The sequence below is a fragment of the Orbicella faveolata genome, unplaced genomic scaffold, assembly GCF_042242905.1.
Source record: "Orbicella faveolata isolate gen_17 unplaced genomic scaffold, um_ofav_v1 contig_46, whole genome shotgun sequence".
Lineage (NCBI taxonomy): Eukaryota > Metazoa > Cnidaria > Anthozoa > Scleractinia > Merulinidae > Orbicella > Orbicella faveolata.
Genome location: NW_028301576.1, coordinates 6639249 through 6658751, shown reverse-complemented (window position 1 = coordinate 6658751; position 19503 = coordinate 6639249). Strand labels below are relative to the sequence as shown.

The 19503-nt window shown below is 37.5% G+C and overlaps 1 protein-coding gene and 1 long non-coding RNA gene across 2 annotated transcripts; both read left to right on the top strand.

The window, feature by feature from the left end:
• Positions 1-1670: 1670 nt before the first annotated feature.
• Positions 1671-8377, top strand: LOC149098162 (uncharacterized). Its single transcript, XR_016203874.1, has 3 exons — positions 1671-1776; positions 2097-2184; positions 8251-8377. It is a non-coding gene; the product is annotated as an uncharacterized LOC149098162 (long non-coding RNA).
• A 1257-nt stretch (positions 8378-9634) lies between these two features.
• On the top strand, positions 9635-11541 carry LOC149098161 (uncharacterized). The gene has a single exon (XM_089277657.1). The coding sequence runs from the start codon at positions 9670-9672 to the stop codon at positions 11539-11541; it is 1872 nt and encodes a 623-aa protein (XP_089133783.1). The 5' UTR covers positions 9635-9669.
• Positions 11542-19503: the final 7962 nt, after the last annotated feature.

The following is a 19503-nucleotide window of genomic DNA, read 5'->3' as shown; positions in this document are numbered from 1 at the left end:
CTTCATTTCTTGACATTTGCTCTCTTTTTTCCAAGGTTGAACACAGAGTGCACGTGCATTGAAAGAAAATGCAGCCATCTTGGATTGCAGTGTTTTACCCTTCGCTTCGATGCAAGCAGACGACATCTGAAAGATTTTATAGTCAGATAAGCTCGTTGTCATTTTCTTAACTCTTCTGTCTTATACCATTTGCAGTATCAGTCCAAGAAAGAAAATAATTGATTTTCTTTTATCATGTTGAGTACATCCTGAAGGAAATAACCAAATGAACTGTCTTCAGGCATGTAACAAAAAAAAAAATGTATACTGCTTTGTGCGTTCAAACGCAGCCTGAATAGTATTTATGCTTTAAATGTCTCTGTGAAACGCTAGCTCTGCATTGTTTTGACCAAATTCCTAAGCCTAACGCAATTTTTAAAAGTCAGTGTATCAAAGCTTCCTCTTTTCTTTTTCATGCAGGTTTTGAAAAAGATATGCTGAGAGAAAACAAGTCCATTTTGTACGACAGTGCGTGGCTCTAATGTTCTTTGGTACAAAGTAAGTATTGCAAACATCTTGGTTCAGATAGACCAGATATTATCTTTGCAGTTTTCTATTCATTAACTGAGAAATGTTGTCTAAATCTACGACCAAAGCTCAGCAGTAACGTTCATAAAATATTTATTGCCGGTGTTAGAAATTTATCTGCAACTTGCCTCACTTGGTTTCTGGAAAATTTATGACACGAAGGACTGAAAATTTGCCAATGCAAGCAAAGCAACTTCGTTAGCTCTTGGACTCAGCGGTTTCAATTAGTAGTTCACTGCTTGCTAATGGCTGGAAACGCTTTTTCTCTACAATAAGTCCAGCACCTCAAATTTTCCGTTTTTTTCGGTTTCAGTCCAAAGTTAACAAAATCTCCTTCCATGTCAATACATTTCAAAGTATCTTGCAGAGAAAATCTTTAACTATTTTAATGTCCTCGGCAGAACCAGGAAGTTTGTTTCAGATTTGCCAGCCAACAAAAATTTAGTGTTTTCTTAAATAATTTTACCATACAGTATTGATACCTGCTTTAAGAAGTCACTGCAGAATTGTCTGTTATTAAATTTATAAACACGTCTCGAATTTGCTGATGAAAAAATAGTTCGTTTTATGTTTAATCTCCGTTTTTGCCAGGTGAACTCGGATATTGAAGAGAAAGTGTGGCCATTTTGGATTGCAGTGTGTAATTCTTGAACGCTGGTGCACTATGACATATTGGAAAAATCTTAATTCAGATAAGTTCACCCTTTCCTTATTTTACTTGAATTTGTCGTCGACCACTTTAATAACTGTGTCATTCCAAGTATCCTGTAGAGAAATCTAATCGGGAGTAGTGAAAGATGAAATTTTGATCCTGTGGTGAGCGTGGGACAAAGAATTGAACATCTCAGTTCGTGACGGGATTCGAACCCATAAACTCTTAGATACCGGTTGGGCAAAGAGGAATTGTTCTGATGTCCGAACGAATTCTTAAAAGTAACACGATTGCGAGAGATTTGTTCATCAATTTCAATAAAGTAATGTTTTAGAAAAGCACTGTAAATGTGTATTTAGGGGCAAATATTCGAAATTAACACAACTGGAGATCCGATAATCGTTGAAAAGTAATTTAATTTGTTGTCTTTTGCTCGTCTTATCACCAGGTTGAATGCAAACATCGTTTCAATGGAAAGTGTAGCCATGCTGGATCAAAGTGTGTAAGCTTTCGAAGCCTGGTTCAAGTTGACAGCCATTGAAAACACTTTTTTTCAGGTAAGTCGTTTTCTTCTCTGTTTACCATTGAACGGTTTCAGTCCAAAGGGTGACCATATAAATGCCTTCCTGACCCTTGTTACAAGTATCTCAGTTGGAGAGAAAATATTGCAATCAGGATATATTGTAACTAGTAAGAAGAATTTTACTTGAAGATTGGAGACTTGTCCAGTGACATAATGGAATCAAAGTTAACAGAATAAAACAACATGCTGGTGTTAATAATTAGAACTTTCGTAAGAACATTGTGAAAACAGTGAGTGTTAAGTGATACAATCAATATTAACCAGCTATTTTGCTGATGTTTCCTTTCTTTCTAGGTTAAATGCCCTTTCAAAGAAATATGTAGTCATTTTGGATTGCAGTGTACTGGCTCTTGGACCCTGGCCTGTAAATATCTTACTTCAGGTAAGTCGTTTTCTTGTTTCTCTAGTCGTTTACCATTAACGGATTCAGTCCAAGAGTGATCAAAATATAACCTCATCGTACCTCGTTGCGTTGTCAAGTATGTTACAAAGGCAATGTTACCAAATTCATAAACTAAGAACAAAAGAAATGTATGACAATCAATTGGGAAAATCAATATTTTGAGTAGGAGACTGCAGTGAAAGGTTGAACATCGCAATTTATTATTTTAAAGGACAACTTGAAACGGACCAATATTCTCCGCAATGCAAAATTGAAGTGCTTTTTCCTGACATTTTGAATTCAAATTTAACAGAATAAAAACGTGGTGGTGGTACTAGTAATTGCTACAAATTTATTTTGATATAAACATTGTGAAAAACAAAGATTCTAAAGTGGCATTTCAGCTTACTCTCGGCTTGGCTTTGCGAACGAAGACTGTTTAAGGAAGTGATCCTCTTATGCTGCAGACAGAGAACCATGTACGACAATTTACGAGAACAATTCCAGTTTAATAGTACAATGATAATTTGCAGTGCGAACACTGCTTTCCTTATACGAGGCCGCAAATGAACTTTAAAGGCGATTCATTTAGAGAGCGAATTACTCAAAATCAGATGTGTTTTAAAATAGTATTGTCAGGCATTCAAGAACGAACAGCAACTTAATTTATAACGACTAATAGAGCTCATGACTTTATCGGCATGACAATTCTAATTGCGCTTTGGCAAACACGATCATTTTTTGGTCATCAATGTTCGAAGCTTGACCAAAATCTATATAAACATGCCCTACTTTTTCGTCTGTGTAACTGATATAAGTACAGAGTTAAACATGGAGGTGAATGAAAAAATATCATCGCCTAGGGCAAATTACTGTCTTGCTACACCATTTAATATGGAAAATTAACGTTTAGAACAGAGAAAACAGAATTAATTTTTCAGGTGGCTGAAAATATTTACGAGCGTTGTTTGGTTTCGATACGTACTTGCATGTGTCCGGGCACAAGTGGGCTCAAGCCTTGAGAGAAATGCCATGTTTTCGATGTAGCGATGTTTCACTGACATAGATTTCAAAGTGTAGTTTGAGTATTTTCTTTTTCTCAAGAAAACAACAGTTTGTTGCATGTGAATAAAGTTTTTGTGTCAGTATTCAAGCAAACAATAAACAAATAACATTCCAGCTAGAATAAATATGTGACGCTAGTCTCGCAGGGTAGCTGAAATGATAAATTGAAGTAATGGTCGATACATTTTGAAACAAACAGCAAAAAGAAAAAAAATGGACCCAGAGAAAAATAGATAAATAAAACAAGTACACAGGTCAAAAGGTGTCAAAACTACTGTTTACACATATGGAATGTAATAATGAAATGGAAAATAGATAAAATAGAATCGAAAACTGTAGAAAGCTTTGAATTTACATAGTATGTTAATTGCTACACGCGTAGTCTCCCGCTTCCTTGGAATGTCTTTTTCCGTAATAAATAAACAATCTTTAATCTAAGCAGGAGCCATAACCGGGGACGAAGACCGTAAGTCTCGGGATCTGCGCGCACCTAATGATATGGGGCACTTTTGCTATTTTTAGAACAAATTGCGCCACCCTGACGACATACATCCGCGCGGATCCACGCACATGTCGTGGGTTCTCGCGTGGATGTTGTCTAAAGAATAAAGTTTATGTAAGAAATCTCTCTACTCTGGTATCGAGGTAATTTGTGAACTTCTCAAACAGTGCTTAATCATAACCAAAACCTGTTTTTGATAGTTTCTTATTATTTCTGCTCGTTTGGCAGGTTTGCAAAAATTTTTGGAAGGAAAGTCTGCCACGTACAAGTAGCTCCAGGGCGTGCACTTTAAAGTCCGAGTCGGTGTTTTCAATTGTAGCTAATGGGCAACAAATCTTGACAAAGATTTCTTCGTGCTGAGATTCTGCAACAATTTTCACCAACGCCAAAAGGCTACTATCGTGTGTGTTTCTTCATCGTAGTGAAATTTTACACAGCTGCGAAAATAAAATAGACAAGGAGTTTTGATAACTAAGCCAACAAAATCGAAATCGTTATTCGAGTTGATTAAAGAAAGCGTCATCGTAATTTTGCTGATTATTCCTGCTGTATTCACATATTTTCAGCTAAGCAGTTTAATATGTTCTCAAACATTTATCAACCTTGAACATATTTAAAAACTAGAGATATTATTGCGGAAGTCCAATTTGTCATGTTTACTGACTGTACAAAACACGCATCGGCGGGCGCTCTTATTCATCGACAACCGACAATTTATTGAATTTTTACACAAACAAAGCCTCGCCGTATCTACAGAGGTAAACTTATTGGGCCTTGATGAAATATCAAGTGTTGCTTACAATTCAGGCGAAATGCAAACTTGCAATTTTTACTACTTTTCGGTGGCGATAGACTCTGGCGAAATCCCCGCAAGCGTGTGGCAAGAGGAGGGAAACTTTGAAGTCCTAAAACGCTGAAATATCCAAATTTTTCCAACTAGTTATTTTGCTGTGTTACGGAAAAGCTGTTAATCTTCAGCGTATCTGAAATTTAGAGTGGAGTAAAGTGGAACTCTTGTAAAAGAAGCAGCGGTACACAACTTGGTCTGAGTGATATAAAACGGGACATACCTAAATTCGACACTGCCTTACTTCAGTCGAATTGGACCAGCTTGCGACGAGAATACTTAAGCAAAATTCCAACAGACATAAACGTATTGAGTTGTGGGCCAAAAGCATAAAACATATCGGGAATTTCGGATGCCATTTTCCCCGCGCTACAACCGCAAAAATCCTCGCAGCATGTACGCGCGCTTTCCTTACACGATGGCGCAATTTGTTCTAAAAATAGAAAAATTGTCCCATATCATAGGGACAGCCCCAATACTAGAAATGGCGCGTGCTTACGGTCTCCGTCGTCCCCGATTACGACTCTTGATCTAAACTCATTTTAGCAACTCAGTGTATAATTTTCACATCGATTCGACATAGGGAAGATTAGTACAAAGTTATTTCATTGAAAAACGCTATTATTATAAGTTAGAAACTACTCTCAGTGCAGGAACTGTGATTTTACAAGAAGTATTTACAATCAGTATTGCTGAGGAAAGGTTTCAAGACATAATTATTATTAAGGTTTAATTTTTGCTTTGGAACTTTTGAACAAACCTTTTGAATTTTAATCATATTCGTCTATCCTTTTCATCTTTTATATGGAGTTCTTAAAATGAAACAAATTTTAGAACATGCAAAGGGTGAAGGTTAACTGAGAGTGTCTCTTTCCATGTTCATCAAATTATAAATGCGGTATAGTAATAAAAGACATATGCAGGTATGTGGTGATTAATCATCTAGGAATGTTAATTTTCGTGCAATAACTTGTCAGGTAAAAATGATATCGTGCTTTTGAAAAGGACCTCAATCTTGAATTTCAAAATTTTGCAAATATGTCAAAAAGTTTGAAAATACTAAAAAATATGGTGATTCAAATTTTTTTTTTTTAAATAAGACTTTGTAAAAACCAAAAAAATCTCTAAAACATAGACTTGAGCTTAGAAAGGTACACCAAAATTCATAAAAGACCTTTGAGTGTGCTTGTTTGCCACAGGAACGTCAAGAAAAGCAGTGAACTAATTGACACAACAAAACGTTCCCTGATTGTTTTAACAAGGAATTACCAAGTTTAGTTATTTATATTGACCAGCGTCAGTTTCCATTGTTTTCACTTTATCAAGATACTGGAAAGAGCATTGACCTAAATACTGTTTCGAGACGCATTGGCAATAATTAAAGTGAGATAAGAAAGTACTTAAACACAATACATTTGAACATGGTTAACCCCCGAGGTTGACCCTGCACAAAATCTGGAAAAATCCAAAAAGTGGTTTTGTGTGCTCATACAACTAACCAATAGAAACATTGCGATTACGTAATTCATGCACAGTCTAGGAGCATAAAACAAAAAGATGTACAGGGTCAAAGACCTTCCAACATAACTCTTAGCCTGTTTGTTTGCTTTTTTGATGTTTGCTGGGATTCTTAACCATTCCCTCTATTAACTATGATTTGAACAAATGCAACTGTCTTAAGGATATGCTTGAAATTGTATCGATGACCTATAAGAAACTGGAACCGAGAATCAAACACTTAACCGTGAGGAAATTTAGTCGTGGACATGTTAACAGGTCGTTAATAATTTGCAGCAGGAAATCATTTCACATCATTGCTGATAGAGGCTGTATTTTTACCCCGTATTTGTAAGTCTCTTTCTTAGCTGGTCGGTAATAGCAGATCGAGTTTTGATGTTGTTTCCGAAGCAATATTTGTTTTTCAACTCCTTGGCAGGCGAGTGTACTATGGTTTCTGATAGTTGAATAAGCGACGCTTTGGCAAGCAGTGAGAACACAAGGTCAATTTGCAAGGACCGACGTAACCTAATAAAAAAAGAAGTACCGGATCCTGTCCCTGTAAAGGATGTAATTGGACTTGATGATGTCGGACTACTGACAAAGACACTAGGCTGATAAAAAGGTTTGAGAACGACATAATCAATTCATATATTTCGAAAAGCTTAAAAAAAACGTCCAGTGCCTTGAAAAGATTGCAGAGGCTTTGTTTTTGATTTTTCGGTTTTACGTTCTTTGATCAATAATATCAATACTTTGGAAGCATGAATCAGTGGTACTCAATTAAAAGTTAAAGGGACACAGTCAGCTGGAGCACATGCGCATTAGATACCATTTGATTTGATAGTTAATTTGCATATCACAGAGACACGATCCATACTGTTTTTTAACCAAATATGATACACTTTTTCAAAGTGAGAAAACTAGTGTCCAGGTCAGCGCGGTCCCAAAGCCGACTGTGTCCCTTTAAGGATACCAAAAACATAAAAAACCATCTTTGACAAGAGGTGCTGTTTTCTGTAAGCGATAATCCAACCAAGTATTAACACAGCGGAGAAGGGCTTAAGTTTTGTATCACTCGACTTCAGTTTGCAGAGAAATATTGGGCCACGGCTCATCCAAGGATGCGAATAAGACAAGTGAAAATGAATATGTCAGTTTCTTTCTTAAGATTTGTTAAGTGCAGTTCAGAAAACCTGAAAAAAGACATTAAATGCAAGTCATTTCTTCCCTTCTGGTTCAGATCGAGGCAGAGCGTGTTGTTGATCATAAGTAAGGAAACAAGGTCGTGTCAACATGCCAGCAGAAGTAAATAGTTGCTGCAAAGTTAAAGTTTTAACTTTGAAAATGAAATTTACAATTTTAACTTTAAAATTTCTAGGTCCAGAAATGTTTTCTAACAAAAGAATTCACAAAGTCAATCATTCTTCATAATGATTTCATGAAAACGTTTTATTGTGATCACTCTTGATCATTATGTAAGAATTAATAACCAACAGTTATTGTGCTTGACAACGGTACAGTAATCTGTTTATCATTAGTACAAGTCTACCGGATTATACTAATGCAATACTGCATTCTGATTGGCTAAGGTATATCTTGTACGATCATCCATTACTATTCAGTGGTTGAAGATTGTCTGCAAAACAGGGACATTTTTTCTCGTCTCACCGAAGTTTCGGAAGAGGATTTAGAAATATTGAACGGATAATCAAATTCTCCAGAAGGCTCAGTGAAACAAGGCCATTTGCAGTCACAGCACTCGCAATTTTAGAAAAAAAAAAACTGATAATCGTTCGGACAAAGCTGAAAGATGGACTCAAAAGACAGTTCGTTCTGCGCTCGATAACACTATGGTGACGTTTTAAAGTGTAGAGATTTAATTGGCAATCATTTAGTAAGAGTTCTATACTTAAACGACTAGTTCATTTTGCTTAGTACTTGTTTATTTTTCTCTGAAGCCAAAAGCTAGCGTTACCTTGTGAACATTTCATTATGTATGTAAGTACCGTAAGTTTTATTTGGAAAGAAAATATAGAACAAGTAGGAGAGTATCGCAGCAGCACCCTCACTCCGACAGTTCATCGCATAATAATACATGTTGATTCTGCGTGACACATTCTGATGAACTGTTAATATTTGATTCGATCAACAGGTAGCCTGAGGAATTGTAAAGAAAGTGAACAATGATACACCACAGCGAACAACTGGCTAAAAGACAAATGCAGAAACACTTTCAAATAAATTCTCTTTGAGCTTGGAAATAAACTTTAAGAAAAGCACCTGTACTCCGTTTATCGTAAATCTGTTGATCCTCAGAGTAAGTTACGATGGAATAGTTGAATAACAAATGAAGCTGACGTGAATATATATAATATTAAGTCTGTATGAGGGAAGAATAAAAAGATAGAGATTTTCGCAAATAACAAAAGTAAACTTAGCTGATGTAAGGAAGGTGCAAAAAGCAAATTAAAGACTAGAATCCAATAAGCTCTTACACCTTCCTGTGATAAAATATTATTTAGAAAATAACTGTAGAAAAAAATATGCCGCAGAACCAGAAAGGTGAGTGCGGTTAAACACGTGTCGTTGTCCTTTACTTTGCGTTTAAATTCAGTTTTATCCAATGAACATTACTCATTCCCAAAGCAGAGGGCAATGCCAGAAAAAAATCGTCAGATAAAAAAAAATCGTGAGATACCCCTACACAAGCCATTGTGCACAGTAGTTTATTTTCGGCCAAAAATCCCCCACCATCTTACAGGGGAAGATTGTTCGAAGAGTCCTAATTCCTGTCCCCCAATTCCTACTCCCCTGATTGAAACAATCGCGAAGGAGGATTAAACCTCGTCCATAATCCTTTACTTTCCTAGAGAGAATATTCGGAGAGGAAGTTTAACTCTCATCCATAATCCTCCACTCGTCCTTTAAAGTTCAAAAAGGGGTTGTAGTATGAGGTAGACTTCCTCCCAAAGTACTTTTCTCTGAGAGGGTTAGAGGTTAAGAAGTAGCGGTAAGACTAAACTACACTGTGTCGACACTATGGGCATAAATAAGCAATCTAGTCTTTCAGCCATTTCCTAAACCTTGACCATCTTAAAGAAAATTACTTTGGGAGGAAGTTTTACTGAAAATATAACCACTTTTGACTTTTAAAGAAAAAATTAAGAGATTATGGTTAAGACATACACTTCCCTCCAAATCTCCTTCCTAGGAAAGAAGAGGATTATAGAAAAAATTTATTCCTCACGCGCGATTGTTTCATTCAGTGGAGTGGAGGTTTGAGGAACAGAAATTATGCTCTTCAAACAGTATTCCCCGGTAAGATAGTGGGGAATTTTGGCCAAAAGATAAACCAATGTGCCCAATATATCGTGTAGGGGTATCTCTCACTGACGATTTTCTAAAGGCATTGCGCTCCGCTTTGGGAAGAGAAAGTGTATCTCGGATTCAACTAAATTTAAATGAAAAGTAATTCTCCTTCCAAGCAGGGTAACGGATAATCACTGTTATTAATAAAAGCATTTCCACCTTGTTTTTTACGATTTCTAGAGTCATCACCTAAATTGAATATATGAATAAATTAACGATGGGAAGAGTCATCTTGCTCCCTGCTACCTCCTCTGGGGAGGAGCAAGGAGGGAAAAAGAGTCATCTTGCTCCCTGCTACCTCCTCTGGGGAGGAGCAAGGAGGGAAAAAGAGTCATCTTGCTCCCTGCTACCTCCTCTGGGGAGGAGCAAGGAGGGAAAAAGAGTCATCTTGCTCCCTGCTACCTCCTCTGGGGAGGAGCAAGGAGGGAAAAAGAGTCATCTTGCTCCCTGCTACCTCCTCTGGGGAGGAGCAAGGAGGGAAAAAGAGTCATCTTGCTCCCTGCTACCTCCTCTGGGGAGGAGCAAGGAGGGAAAAAGAGTCATCTTGCTCCCTGCTACCTCCTCTGGGGAGGAGCAAGGAGGGAAAAAGAGTCATCTTGCTCCCTGCTACCTCCTCTGGGGAGGAGCAAGGAGGGAAAAAGAGTCATCTTGCTCCCTGCTACCTCCTCTGGGGAGGAGCAAGGAGGGAAAAAGAGTCATCTTGCTCCCTGCTACCTCCTCTGGGGAGGAGCAAGGAGGGAAAAAGAGTCATCTTGCTCCCTGCTACCTCCTCTGGGGAGGAGCAAGGAGGGAAAAAGAGTCATCTTGCTCCCTGCTACCTCCTCTGGGGAGGAGCAAGGAGGGAAAAAGAGTCATCTTGCTCCCTGCTACCTCCTCTGGGGAGGAGCAAGGAGGGAAAAAGAGTCATCTTGCTCCCTGCTACCTCCTCTGGGGAGGAGCAAGGAGGGAAAAAGAGTCATCTTGCTCCCTGCTACCTCCTCTGGGGAGGAGCAAGGAGGGAAAAAGAGTCATCTTGCTCCCTGCTACCTCCTCTGGGGAGGAGCAAGGAGGGAAAAAGAGTCATCTTGCTCCCTGCTACCTCCTCTGGGGAGGAGCAAGGAGGGAAAAAGAGTCATCTTGCTCCCTGCTACCTCCTCTGGGGAGGAGCAAGGAGGGAAAAAGAGTCATCTTGCTCCCTGCTACCTCCTCTGGGGAGGAGCAAGGAGGGAAAAAGAGTCATCTTGCTCCCTGCTACCTCCTCTGGGGAGGAGCAAGGAGGGAAAAAGAGTCATCTTGCTCCCTGCTACCTCCTCTGGGGAGGAGCAAGGAGGGAAAAAGAGTCATCTTGCTCCCTGCTACCTCCTCTGGGGAGGAGCAAGGAGGGAAAAAGAGTCATCTTGCTCCCTGCTACCTCCTCTGGGGAGGAGCAAGGAGGGAAAAAGAGTCATCTTGCTCCCTGCTACCTCCTCTGGGGAGGAGCAAGGAGGGAAAAAGAGTCATCTTGCTCCCTGCTACCTCCTCTGGGGAGGAGCAAGGAGGGAAAAAGAGTCATCTTGCTCCCTGCTACCTCCTCTGGGGAGGAGCAAGGAGGGAAAAAGAGTCATCTTGCTCCCTGCTACCTCCTCTGGGGAGGAGCAAGGAGGGAAAAAGAGTCATCTTGCTCCCTGCTACCTCCTCTGGGGAGGAGCAAGGAGGGAAAAAGAGTCATCTTGCTCCCTGCTACCTCCTCTGGGGAGGAGCAAGGAGGGAAAAAGAGTCATCTTGCTCCCTGCTACCTCCTCTGGGGAGGAGCAAGGAGGGAAAAAGAGTCATCTTGCTCCCTGCTACCTCCTCTGGGGAGGAGCAAGGAGGGAAAAAGAGTCATCTTGCTCCCTGCTACCTCCTCTGGGGAGGAGCAAGGAGGGAAAAAGAGTCATCTTGCTCCCTGCTACCTCCTCCGAACATGTTGTGTGCGTTTGGCCAACCTGTTGCGACGTGTTTGGTGTTTTTGTCAAGTATGAGCCATCAGTTCGTAATATATCTGAAGAGGTCTCAAGAGGGTGGCCAAGCGCGCGCAACATGTTGCGCAGAACAATGTTGTGATTTGTTGGATTGACCTGCTGAGATCATTTGGGGGGGTGGGGGTGGGGGGTTAAGATCTTTATTTATTAACACACTTTGTTGAAGTTTTTAAGTAATGGACAAGGACACAAGATTTGGCCGCAAACTTAGTTTGCGGCTTGTTTATATATCCTTTTTTCGTTATTTAATGATCTAATGTTGTAGAAGGTTTCAAGAGCTCTTTTTTGTGTCCTTTAATTGGCCCTTACACCTTCTTAACATAAGGAAAGGCTTTGCGAAATTTCACTTAAGTACTGTACTTTGATTCACATTGTTTTAAAGAAGAAAATGCTGATGAAAGCTACCTTGGAAGTCTTGTTTATTGCTTAAATAGTTTTCAAAAATTTAGTAATGTTTTTCCAAAAAGTCACATAACTCTTTTCGAAGACTTGCTCACCTCCTTTTTTAACATTTTATTTTAAGGTGGTTGAATTTAATATTGATCAGTGCTGCAGCCCATTTTCTTAACGGTTCCGTCTAATCTCTGTGATCCTGTTGACAAGAATTATCATTATTGATCAGTTAGAAGGCAAGTGTAAGTGCTATCTAGACAATTGAAAATACGTGCACTGAGACGTTATATGCTAATTTACCAACTGTACTGGGTTAACAAGAATGAGCGCAAAAATTTCAAATCTCTATGTCAAGTTTTTTCTTTCTTTAATTTCTTTTCATATACACAAGCTATTCGTATCGTTTAGGTTTGATAGGTTGCCATCAATATTTGGGTGCTACTTTATCACAAAATCCGTTAACCAGGATTCTATTATCATTCTATAGAAAGTCAAGTTAACAACGTGTTATGCTAAAATGAATAAGAACTGTAGATCTACTTCAGCTACCTTCAAAACAGCAAGGAACACACATGGTATCCATGGATACACTGACTAAACTTATACTAGAAAATTCGGCAATGTTGTCAGATTTGATATCAAGACAACATCCCATACAGTTTCTTTATTTCTTTATTCTCATCACTTGACTTTTTGAGAATGTTTTAAGACAGCTAGGAGAAATTGTTTGTTGATTTCTAGTTCTTGAGAATTGAAAAGTTCATTCAGTTCTACCTTGCCGCTATTTTCTACGTGACGAGCACATTGCATCTTTCGAGCTAAATCAAGCCATTCTTTAAGTGAACCTCAAATTACTGTTTATTTGTGTAACTGAAGTGTGAAGAAACATATTTTAAACTCAAAATTGGTAGACAAAAAGCTCTATTTCGTTTTGGAGACTGATGGCAAAATCAGATTTGCAAAGTATCTCGCTTGTCAGTTTCCCACTGTCAGACATATTAAACAGAGTGCGTTTATTTTATCACTGAACTTGTCGTGTATAGTAAGTCCTTTTATATAGAGAACGGGTTTGTTGGGGAATTTGATGCCTCGCCGACACCTCTCTTAAGACCGTAGCTAGAAACGCTCCAAACATGTATGGAGTTACCACTTTTTATCGGTACTAACTGGAAAATTTAATATCCATTCACGACAAACAGAAATATTTTATTATTCTAGGCTATATTCTTTCCAGGAATCTTAAAGGTACTGAATAATTTTAATACCTTGAGCTATTCCGCAGCATTTTTAACAGAGTGTTGCCAAATTATTTCTGGTTACAATAAAGTAATGGAAAATCGAAAACTAATCCTCATTATGGAATAATATAACTTTACTTCTTGTTTACTTTTGCAACAAAGTGGGCAGCACTATTGAACGCTGGAAATGGATAATTATAACTTAACTCACGTGTCTGCGTATTGAACATCTTATTTTTTAATGTCATTGTACAGAAAGAAATAAGGAAAAAATCAGAAATCGAGAGTGAAATTTGCCTTCCACCGCAAGAGTGGTTTTGCACGAGAACTCGTTTTCAAACAGAAGGACAAGGTAAACTCGAAAATGGCCTATTCACTGTTCCATCAAGACAATGATCCAAAGTTGATGACTTCCTTTTTTCTCATCATCTTGTTGAAATTAATATTATTGTAATTAACTGAAATTATTAATTGAAATTCTCATCATCTGCAGAAAGGAGAAATGAGCTGTCGATCACTATTTCTTGGAAATAATAGAGTTCATTTCTATAATCGACATAACACGTTTCAGTGATGAACGACTTTTTTACTTGAATTTGTTATTGCTTTCTAGGAACAATACCTGAAAACTGGAGCGGAGCGAATGCTGGAAAATCACATCTTCGTTTGCTCTGAAATCGTAAAGATATCTTTCTCTTGAATTTATAAACAATCCACCTCTAAATTACAGTTCAACAAGTTTCTCACTTTTTCTTCTATAAATCACCAGTTAAGAACATCACAACCTTTTTTGTACAGGACGCTTAAAACAAAAGTACTGTTTTTCCTTATCATTTTTCATGTGACTGTACCATGCAAGGAATTAAATTCGCACTCCTGTTATTACTTTGGAATTTTTTTCCTATTTTTGTCGTTGAACTTCTTAGTCGTCATTTAGTTTTTTTAAAAAAAAAATGCTAAGTCGAGCTGCCACAAATTGCAGCCGCTTCATTTAATGCTCTAAAAAAGGGACTGTATCGAGATGAAATCTACACAATATGCCACAAGAACAGTTCTTACAATTTGTCTGTGGGTAATTTATAAAGCCAGAATTCCTAAATCAAACGTAATGGTTATTTTGGGGGCATCGATTTCCCTTCTTGAACATGTACTGCAATTTTGGTGTCAAGATTGAACTTAAGCAAAGTTTTCAAACACGTGAATCCAATTCTTTTCTTTGACCTTTTCCAATAAGAACGCCGCAAAGAGCTTGCAAATTGTACATTTCTTCTACCCACCCTCCTCTTTAACAATGCATAGAGTCAGCTTTAGTCACGACTGAAAACAATCTGTTGCTGGTGTTTTGTGGCGCTATTTCAGCCCACAATCCGAGTGATTTGACAAAATAAATCTTACGTTTAATATTTTTTCCACTTAAAAGTATGAAACATTCAATACTTAGTTGCTACATTCTTTCTCGTATATTTTTATATGCGAAAGATGAAAATTTGGCAATAAATATTGTAAATTTTGACATCAAGACAATATCTCATAGTGGATGTATTATTTATTCTGATCACCTGACTCTTTGGCAATGTCTTAATTCAGTCAAGAGATTTAATTGCTGATCCACTGTCAATTTTATAACTTTATTATCCGTTGGCTCATTTGCAATTTTTAAAGCGGTGCTCTTGAAATGAGCTTTCGAGCTGAGTCAAGTCACTTTTTTGTGTAAGTGATGTACGAAGAGTCAGTTTTTAATTCGAAATTGGCAAGAAAGCCGTCTATTTATTTCCGTTTGGGCTGGTATATACGTAGCCGAACAGTTTTGTAAACTCTCTCGCCTGTCACAATTTCCCTTTGTCAAACATAACCATAATACATTTATTTTTTAGTCATGTGATGCAGTGAACAACCGGCTTTGGTTTACAATTGATGCCTCGCTGACATCTGTCTTCAGACCCTGTTAACGCCCAAACATTGAATTCACCACTCATGGAACACTTACTTTTCGTATCAGTTCTAGCTGGAAATTATACACTCGCGAAAATCAGAAACACTTATTGTCTGATGTCACCAAAGGAAAAAACCACAGGAAAATTGCGTTAACTACTCTCGGAATTACGCTAAAAGAGGCGGAGAAACAAATCATCCCACAAAGTTATCCCACAAAGGTGATATGATTATAAATTTGACTTTACGGAAATGTCTTACGAAACACCGCCCTACGCTCCCAGTTACCCGTGTGTTCCAACTTTCCGGACATTAGGGAGCTCAAGCAAACCACGACGGCAACGGCAACGAAAACTTTTGGACGGAAGGGCAGTCTCAGTCACGTAGAAATTTATTAATCTAAATATTGTGTTGATAATCATTGCTTATTTTTTTCCAATCTTCTTACATTGCGTAGCACAGTAAAGGCAAGCGCTAATGTGACTGACTATTGGTTTCCTATAAAACAAAAATTGGAAAAGCCAAGTAAATGGGTCAAACTAAAGAAAGAATTTAGCCTTGATGACAAGCAAGTTTCAAAGGCATTTCTTCTGCCAGTGAGGACTGCTAATGAACCGTATCTACGCTCCTTTCGGTACAAAGTGTTGAATTCTGTTCTCTTTACTAATGATCGCCTGTGTAAAATAGGATACGTTTCTAGTCCCAACTGCATCTGTAATCAGCAAACGGAAACAATATCCCATATTTTGTTTGGTTGTTCTTTCTCATATTCTTTTTGGCATGAGGTTAATGAAAAAGGTTTTGAACATAATCAAGAGTTGCAGAAGCCTCTCGCTTACATATTGCGATGTTATTGTTGGGTCTTTTGAGGAGGAATATGGATCTATTTAATTATATAGTAATTGTAGGAAAATCTTTCTTGTGGACTTGTCGATGTAGAGAAACATTACCTTCCTAGAGCCACTTCATAAGAATTTAGAAAATTAAATATGAAACTGAAAAACACATATTTCAAATCGAATAAAACGAATTTGTTTAAAGAATAATAGAAGATCTTTGAGGATGCAATTTTAAGGTTACTTCAAACCTTCGCGGAGCTACATTGGTCGATATTTTTTAGTTCAAGAAATTTAAAGTCCGCAAAGCTCAAGTTTGCATACTGTGAACGCTAGGGGCTCTGTTATTTCATTGGCTCGCGGCTTTTCAAGATGACACATCCCTCTGTGAAGGCGAGATATGTTTTTAAATCTTAAAAAGTAGAAAACTCGCACTCGTTTTTCGAGAGAACCCCTTCTCTTTAAATGAATTAATAGGGTATGCAGATTTGACAGTTTTCCATGAAATTCGGTCAGAGCATTCACTGATAGATATGGAACAAAAGTGTGTCGGCGAATTCCCTTATTTTAAATACTTTCCTCGTGGCGGCCTTTAACGCAACAGGTTACGCGAATTTTTCGACAGTCGAACTTGACAGATCTATAAAAAGATAACCAATAGAAATAAAAGAAAACGCTGACACGTTTTTGGAGATTGAGGCTCTGTGATAAACACTGCACAGTTATTTTGCATGAACGATCGCATTTGATACCCGATTAATTCGCTGGGGCGTCAGTCGGTCATTTTGGAGTTGACGGCCTCTGCCGCCTTCGGAAAGCAAAATCCAAAACAAATCATAATTTTACCCAATTTTACACTTTATAACCTTTCTGTTGATATATAGTTTGTGGGGGTTTCCTTGAAAACAGCGCGCATACGAATTTTTTTCTGGAATACACCTGCGAAGGTTTGAAGTAACCTTAAGTAATAATTATAGTAGACAACGCTATTGTTAAGGAAAATCGTTAAGTTAAATAAGTATGAAGATAAGAATTGACAAAATCTTTTTTCTTAATTAATTCAATGGGGTGTCATTGTTAACTTCTGTACGTAAACCAAACTTTATTCGTTCTTCTGTAAATTAATTGTTAAAAAAGGGATTGTAATTGATGTAATTGGGGAAATAAAAAATCCCAAATGAAGAAAAAAAAACATAAAACAGCAACGAAAACGTCACCAAACGAAAGGTTTATTGAGTAGAACAATGGCTGTGCGCGTGCATTTTAAATCTTTGTGCATTTTGTAGCAGTAACGTGACATGAACAGGTTCTGTGAATTTTGAAGAACGTAGGTCGGGATGGCAAATTTTTTGTATTTCTTTTTGGAATGGATCGCTGGCATTACATATTTAGTTTGAGCAAGTTTTAAGTACTGATTGGCGGACGGAGCAGATATGCAGATTGTTACGAGATTAGAAATACCATTTTTCTTTCTAGGAGTCGTCCCTGGCGTAGGTATCGTCGTTGCTGAAGCTAGCTATTTCATTTCTTATCCACAACTCAAAATTCATTCTTTCATGTATCAAAAACAGAGGTTTTCGCAGGCAGTTTCCAATGAAATTGAAAACAAAGTAGGGAGTTTAAAACCAGTCAAGAAGTATGATCTTTTAAGTCGATTTAGATGAACGACAGAAATTCCATTTATTAATTACATAATCTGCGTTTTTTTCAAGGATTTCCAGTTCGACGTCTAGCTGACCCTTTATCATTTCTTTAATATCGTTGTGTTAACACAGTTTTAATTTTCGTTTTATCATCAGTTATAATAATTCATGAGACTTCTTTAAAATTTATATTTTCTGAATATTTTAGTACAAAGTTTCGTCCAATAGATAATACGGCCAGTCAACAATGCTCCTTTTCCCATCGGAATGTCATTCAAAACGTTTTTTCACATGAAACACACTAATAAGTACAATTTTGCTTTGTTAACTTTTTAAATGAACTTCAATTTTCTGTTAACATTGTATCACGAACATTTGATGAGGGAAAATTTGATGAAAGAGAACTCATCGCAAATTGCGAAAAAACGTTTTCTCCGCGAAATTTAACCCGTAGACCTAAATTAAGTCATAGCCCTTTTTTTTTAAAATTTTCTCTCTTTCTGATCTATCTACGAGTCCATGTAAGATTTAACCCCCCGAAGAAGACATTGTACAGTTTTTGAATGGTCAATGTGTAAATATATTCTGAAATCACCTAAATATATTCTGAAAGTCCCTATATATTTTAGCCGTTTTTCATTCTTTTGGAGGGGTGGGTCGGTTAAAATATTCAAAAAAGTATCCTTACGTGCCTTCATAAGCATGCCGTGATGAAAAAAAAAAAAAACTACTCAGGGCTCCATAAATGTAAACATTATGCAAGTAAAAAAACAAGTTGAGAATTAATTGCAAAGGCACTTCAATAAGCTTGTATACTCTGGTATTGTTAGAAGTCATATTGCCAAATCCTGTGTTAAAAAATTCCAGTAACGGTACGGCTCACCAAGTTCATTCAATAATCTTCCTCCGAGTAATTAAGAAGGAATCTACAAAACGTTTGAGTAACAAGTGGAAAAAACTTTGTACCGAGATTATTCACATCGTATTGTAAACGGCTGTGCGACTGTTTTAAATATCTTCTCGAAGGAAATTATTTCTAACAACATCAAATGTCGACTGAAACAGATTTTGAAGTTCATATGAAATACTTGAAATTACTGGTGAAATGAAACTGATGATGAAAGTCTACCTTTGTTTGCACAATTTCTCTAAACTTTGAAACTTATTTTCCCACATTTCCATGGGAAATGGTTTTCGGTGTTATTTCAAGCCACTATTTATATCTTAACCTTTTAGAAAATGCAGAAAGGACTGCAAGATACTTAGAATTATTCTGGATGGAGGTTTTTGTCCAATAAAAACTGAAATTGCTCGATTTCCTCTCGGATTTTGTCTTAGTTATTATTGTAGAACTAATTAATGATTAGATCTGAATAAGGCGACTTTAATTATTCTATGCTCAATTCAGTGGAACGTTTTCACGTGACGTCATCAAGCTTTTAAATCCAAACGTAAAGAGCCACCAGAGTTTCTATCCTCATCAGGCATAAGAGGTGCGAAAATTATACATCTTGACAGCATTTCAGCACAATGGTGTCCTTCGTTTGGAAACAAGTGCATTTTGAATTTTAGAGTTATGGCAGTGCGGGACATCGCGTTTGTCAAAAAATATATACTTATCTCATGATTTTTAGACCTTCGTGAAATAAAAGTAGCAGTTAAGTGTTAATATGTTGGTTTGTGCAGAATAGGCAATCAATGGCCTAGATAACCAAGAAGATCCAGATTGCCACTCTATTTTCCGGCTGCCATATTGGCGAATCATTGCTGAGGTCATTTTTTACATTTTTCCTCATTGACATACTACTTTGCATGGAGAAGGTGTCACGCTAGACACGAATTGACTACAACAATTTAAAGAGCTTGTGAAACTTAGTAATTGGTGAAACTTTTGGCTCTTTGGCTGAAATATTCGAGGAGAAATTGGCCTTCAAAAACTGCCAAATTTCTGGATGGCAAACGCCCTTATGAGCTTTTACATTCTTTGTTGAATTTTGAATTTTTAAACCCGCGTC